Source organism: Monodon monoceros, unplaced genomic scaffold (assembly GCF_005190385.1).
Source record: "Monodon monoceros isolate NGI ecotype Baffin Bay Population unplaced genomic scaffold, NGI_Narwhal_1 Super_Scaffold_6, whole genome shotgun sequence".
Taxonomy (NCBI): Eukaryota; Metazoa; Chordata; class Mammalia; order Artiodactyla; family Monodontidae; genus Monodon; species Monodon monoceros.
The window spans coordinates 53,825,180-53,831,179 of record NW_021703783.1 but is presented as its reverse complement, the minus strand read 5'-3'; the positions used below and the strand labels follow the sequence as shown (position 1 = coordinate 53,831,179).

The following is a 6,000-nucleotide window of genomic DNA, read 5'->3' as shown; positions in this document are numbered from 1 at the left end:
CACACACACACACACACACACACACACACACACACACACACACACACGTGTCCAGGTAATAAAAATCAAAGGGAATTAATGAAAATAGAGACTAACAGGTGAGACATATTTGGCATATAAATCTCTCATCAAGAAAGCTATTCAGTTCAGGAACATGGTAAGAACACCTAATACTTACCAACTGTTAGAAGATATATGATAAGAAGTTACTTAACTTCAAAGTAACTTACTAGATAGCCATAAATCCTTTAAGGTAAAACTAAGTAAGAAAATTTCCAGCTTTATGACTTACTAGCTCTGTGACTCATTCATTTAGCAGTTATGTCCAATAATTATGAAATCTCCTTGTATTATTTTGTGAAGTCTTTCTTTACTGTTTAACCTTGCCCACATTTACATTTTATCTCATCACCTGGCCCTTTGTAAATTCTTTCAGAGCACAGGCTACGTACCCTTCAAAGTGCCCAGCACAGTGCCTATCAGAATGCTTTTTTGATATTTGCTGGCTGATTTGTACCTGAGAATCAGTCATTTGGCTCCTAAACAGCCCGTGGCTTCTCCTAGTTGGGGCCTGCATTGTCACCAGCTGAATAGACAGAGTCTGTGGAGAGCAGACTCTGCAGGTGCATGACTCACGCTCTGAGTCCATTCTCACTGGCTGATAAATATCTGCATCTGCAGAACAACCCACTCCGCTCTAGGCTTCCTATTATGAAAGGCGACCCAAGGAAGCAGAGGGTGAAACCGGAATCCTCTTCAACCTTCGCTCTTAGTCTTCACAGCATCACGGAGGACTTATTCTACGTTCTCAATTGCAGGTAGCTGAGCAACTTATCAACCCTTTTGGAGAAGATGATGATGATTTTGAAACTAACTGGTGCATTGACAGAAATCTGCAGGTTAGAGGAGTTTTTCTTTCCTTTACGAACATTAATAATCTAAACAGACTCTGAACGCCGGCCCCTGAACTTGAGTGCTTTAGCCACAAACGAAAGAGGTTTGGCTATTCAGTATGTTGTTTCGAGGTCACGGGTCCTGGATCTCAGTTCCAGTAAAATTTAGTCCCTTTTTTTTTTTTTTTTTTGCGGTACGCGGGCCTCTCACTGTTGTGGCCTCTCCTGTTGCGGAGCACAGGCTCCGGACGCGCAGGCTCAGCGGCCATGGCTCACGGGCCTAGCTGCTCCACGGCATGTGGGATCTTCCCGGACCGGGGCATGAACCCATGTCCCCTGCATTGGCAGGCGGACTCTCACCAACTGCGCCACCAGGGAAGCCCAGTTTAGTCCCTTTTAAATACAATTTCAAGCCAGTTTTCTTTGTAGGTTTCTTTACTAACTTTATATAGCCACTTCCATCTCAGTACAGATCAATATTTTAATTCATTCTTTAATCTGTTTCCTATTGCCACCTTAAAAAATTAACAATGACATAAAGTGGCAGCCACACAGTTCCCAACTCACATCATGTAGGTCCCTGCAGTCAGATGTCCAGCAGTTGGACACTGGAAACATGGGTCACACCAGCCTGTGTCTCAAATCTCCCTCAATCACACCAAATGGACCCCAGAGCCTTTACCCTGAAGCACTATTTCAGAGAGATTTTTCATGAAGACGCAGCATGAGAGAATTTTGCTTTTAGGCAAGACTCTTCAACCCATTCTCTTCCCTGAGAACTACAGGCTGAGAAAAGGGCTTCAACTTGCTCATCTGTTTCAAGCCCTTACTCAGTTTTTACACAAGTTAAAACATTTTGCTGTTGGTTCACAAACTGGCCCCAGTACACAGAGGGCAAGGCAGACCGCTCCAGATTGGTAGATGGCAGATTGGTAGATGGCAGGTTTAACAAGCTAGGAACTTAATTAAGAGGCTTGTCTTCAGTGGATACAAGATGAGTAGACCTCCACACCTACCTGCCAGAATCCTTAAATTTGATATAGAGGCCTTACTGGGGTTCAGTCATGTATTCAGTCCAGATGGTCTCAACAGCACATTACTCTCTCAAGGTTGTGTCCTTGAAACAGCTCCCACTGTGGGAACAGTGGGCAGAATGTACATTCCAAGGACAGGGGAGAGGAGCCTCTGATTACTCTTGTCCAGCTCACAGGTCAACTGGCAGGTCACGACCTCTGTATTGAGCTCTAACAATCACACTGTCAGCCTGTTGAGGAGGAAGTGTAATGCCTACACCACTCACTCTTTGTAAAAATTAGATTTCCAGAGGATTAATAATTTATTCATGCATCAGCTTGTCAAAGTCAAAAGGAGAAGACCACTATAACCCTGAACAGTATAGGCTTGTTGATATATTTTTCTAAACAAACAAACAAAAATTCAGGGCACATAAGAAATGATATCAAGTATAAATATGTTTATGGAATCAATGAAATGGGATATTGAAATCTTCTGCTTCCTGCAATATCTGGGATTATGTGGTTGCTGTCAGGAGAGCCACTAGACAATTAGAAAACTTTGAGCAAAGAAGAAAAAGGTGTCTCTCCTGCCTCCAGATAAGATGCACTCCACTCTGGGGTATGCGGCTTGATGAATCTAGTCTGGGCAGTTTTATGGCTCCACTTATCCCCATTGCCAAGTGCTCTTATGCAGTGAACGACATGTATAACTCTCTGTAGCAGCACTGGTTGAAGCAAATATGAACTAGAGACATTTGTATATTCACTCATTCACACTGTGCTCTATCCCATTCCAAACCCCAGCACCCACTAAACTTATTCTTTCTTTATAAATACAATTCACATCTGAATTATTCTAACACTATAATAATGATTTTAGGTCTCCCTTTTAGCCGTGGATGAAATGCACATGAGCTTACCCAAAATGAAGAAGGACATTTACTGGGACGATTCTGCTGCTCGACCACCGTATACACTGGCAGCTGCTGACTACTGCATACCCTCATTTCTGGGGTCAACAGTCGAAATGGGGTAAGCGCATTTTTAAAAATCATCAATATTTAGAAGAGAAGTCACTGTTCTGATCTTTTTGTGATGTGGTCCTGAAGTTACTTTCATAAGAACTCTCAATTATTAGTATCTTACAATGGTAGCCTTTTCAAATTTTCAGACATAATTAATATGTCCAAGAGAGTGAGAAATTAAAGAGACTGTAGTTTCTGATTTAAATATGGTGTGTGTGTATGTGTGTTTTGAGGTAATTTGCATTGCACCTTGCTTTTATACCACAGCAAATTTTCCAGTAGTTGTGAAACTATCCTCTGTCTTTCCTTCCAACTTGAAGAGTAGTTTACTATTTTAATTATACAATTGTTTATTATTTAATTATGACTATCATAATGAAATGCATCTTAACAAGTATTTGTTGAGTATATACCATGTGTAGGCACTGTGTTAGACTATTCTGAGACAAGCAAGCCTTAAGATAAATTTTATCAAAACTGTTCTCTAAGATTATATTTTGATCAAACTGCCTTGTTTAGTATACAAGCCAGTGTCTGTTCAGTTGTTTTAACATAACAATCTGTCCCTATGTACTATGAGCTTTAAATAAAGGGGCTGAGGCCTGCAGTAAATCATACACAGTTCTTGAATAATTTTATTAAATCTGATAATGTATCTGATTTTGGAGAAACGTGTGAATGTGGGGAAGTTTAAGTATATTTGCTGAAGGCAGACGCTACAGTTTCCAAGTAACTTAAAGAGAAGAGTATGGACAAATTTAGAAAAGTAAAAAGAGCCCCTCCAAAAAATTACAGAAAAAAGAAAAACTTCTACGGAGTTTTTCTTATAACTTTTTGGCAAAACTATGGTTCGTTTTTCCCTGAAGTCAGTTCTAAGCAGGTTTGTGAAGTGAGATCGTGTCTAAAGTTGCCACCTGTGACCTTCTTTCTCTTCCCCCAATACAGTTCAGCCCTCCTCTTTCTCTACTGTTAAAAAACAAAATTCAACTGAGTAAATTTTAAAGATCTTACTGCTTTACTCAACAATTCATGAATTGGGCAGCATCCAATCTAGCAAAGAGAAAGGAGCTTCAAGGGGCCATACAAGTGAAAGACTTGTGTAGGCAGAAGGGGGCAGGAAAAAGGCTGTTACACCAGGCAAAAAAGTGGGTTGGTTATTACAAGGTCACTTTCCTATAGGAGATGGCAGGGGTCTAGAAGGCAGACTACCTAAGCAGTGCTGATCAGGCAAATCCTGATTGATTGGTTTAAGATTCCATTTCTGGAAGAACCGAAACCATGTCTCCGTTTGGTGACATGGGGCTTAGCATAAGTGACTCTATTTTGGGCCTGTTGTCTTGTTTTTAATACTAGTATGAGAATATCTAGCTTCAATCCTATCCCTATAAGGCTTTATTTTTAGCTCAATGTCTCCTAATCCTCAAAAATAATGGTTTGGGGTGCTCCTCCAAAATAACCTCTGAGGCTGAAACCTCTTCAAGACCCAAAGAAAAAGATGACTGAAAGTGGAATCTCAGGAATTATGGCAAATAATGAGATGACGCAGGAGCCAGGACGCTCACCTTGCTGCCCTCAAAGCACAGCTTGGTGAAGGTTGCCTACTCCTTGCTTCGGCTTCTAGATGCCTGCTAAGCCTGGGCCCCCCTCTCCAGGACCTCCTCCAGACCAAGGTACTCATCCCTACCCCAGCAGACTGCTCAGTCTCCATAAACAGTAATTTCCTGCTGTGCACTTCTCAGCCTTTTGTAATATTGGGTTGGCAAAAACGTTCGTTCGGTTTTTTCCGTAAGATGGCTCTAGTAGCGCTTAGCTGTCTTTAGTCCTCATTCAAAACAATTTTGTTAGGTTGTATTGTGACAGCTGTCATATCAGTGTGCATTTAAAAAATACTTACCGAAATTGGTGAAATTTTGTGTAGCCATTTTAATATTGAAGATGGAAGGAAAAAAGCAGCATTTTCGGCATATTATGCTTTATTATTTCAAGAAAGGCAAAAACGTAACTGAAATGCAAAAAAAAGATTTGTGCAGTGTATGGAGAAGGTGCTGTGACTGATCAAACGTGTCAAAAGTGGTTTGCGAAGTTTCGTGCTGGAGATTTCTCGCTGGATGATGCTCCACAGTCGGGTAAACCAGTTGAAGTTGATAGCAATCAAATCGAGACACTAACTGAGAGCAATCAATGTTATACCACGCGGGAGATAGCCCACATACTCAAAATATCCAAATCAAGCGTTGAAAATCATTTGCACCAGCTTGGTTGTTAATCGCTTTGATGTTTGGGTCCCACATAAGTTAAGCGAAAAAAACCTCTTGACCGTATTTCCGTGTGCAATTCTCTACTTAAATATAACGAAAATGTTCCATTTTTAAAACAAATCGTGAAGGGCGATGAAAAAAAATGGATACTGTACAATAATGTGGAACAGAAGACATCGTGGGGCAGGTGAAATGAACCACCAACAACCACACCAAAGGCCGGTCTTCATCCAAAGAAGGTGATGCTGTGTATATGGTGGGATTGGGAGGGAGCCCTCTATTATGAGCTCCTTCTGGAAAACCAAATGATTAATTTCAACAAGTACTGCTCCCAGTTAGACCAACTGAAAGTGGCACTCGACAAAAAGCATCAGGAATTAGTCAACAGGAAACGTATAATCTTCCATCAGGATAATGCAAGACCACATGTTTCTTTGATGACCAGGCAAAAACTGTTACAGCTGGGCTGGGAAGTTCTGATTCATCCACTGTATTCACCAGACATTGTACCTTCGGATTTCCATTTATTTTGGTCTTTACAAAATTCTCTTAATGGAAAAAATTTCAATTCCCTGGAAGACTGTAAAAGGCACCCGGAACAGTTCTATGCTCAAAAAGATAAAAAGTTTGGGGAAGATGGAATTATGAAGTTACGTGAAAAATGGCAGAAGGTAAAGGAATAAAAGGGTGAATACGTTGTCCAATAAAGATCTTGGTGAAAATGAAAAATGTGTCTTTTATTTTTACTTAAAAAACAAAGGAACTTTTTGACCAACCCAATATATTCTGCAGTGGCAGTTTCATGGAT

The 6,000-nt window shown here is 40.6% G+C and overlaps 1 protein-coding gene across 2 annotated transcripts in view; it reads left to right on the top strand.

Annotated features, from left to right (window-relative positions):
* The window catches only part of BEST3 (bestrophin 3), a 54,941-nt gene that overhangs the window by 22,468 nt on the left and 26,473 nt on the right, over positions 1–6,000 (top strand). For both annotated transcript variants that reach the window (XM_029204677.1, XM_029204676.1), the window contains exons 8-9: positions 819–899; positions 2,790–2,941. In XM_029204677.1, the coding sequence (XP_029060510.1) occupies positions 819–899; positions 2,790–2,941 (233 nt within the window). The remainder of the gene's footprint in view (positions 1–818; positions 900–2,789; positions 2,942–6,000) is intronic.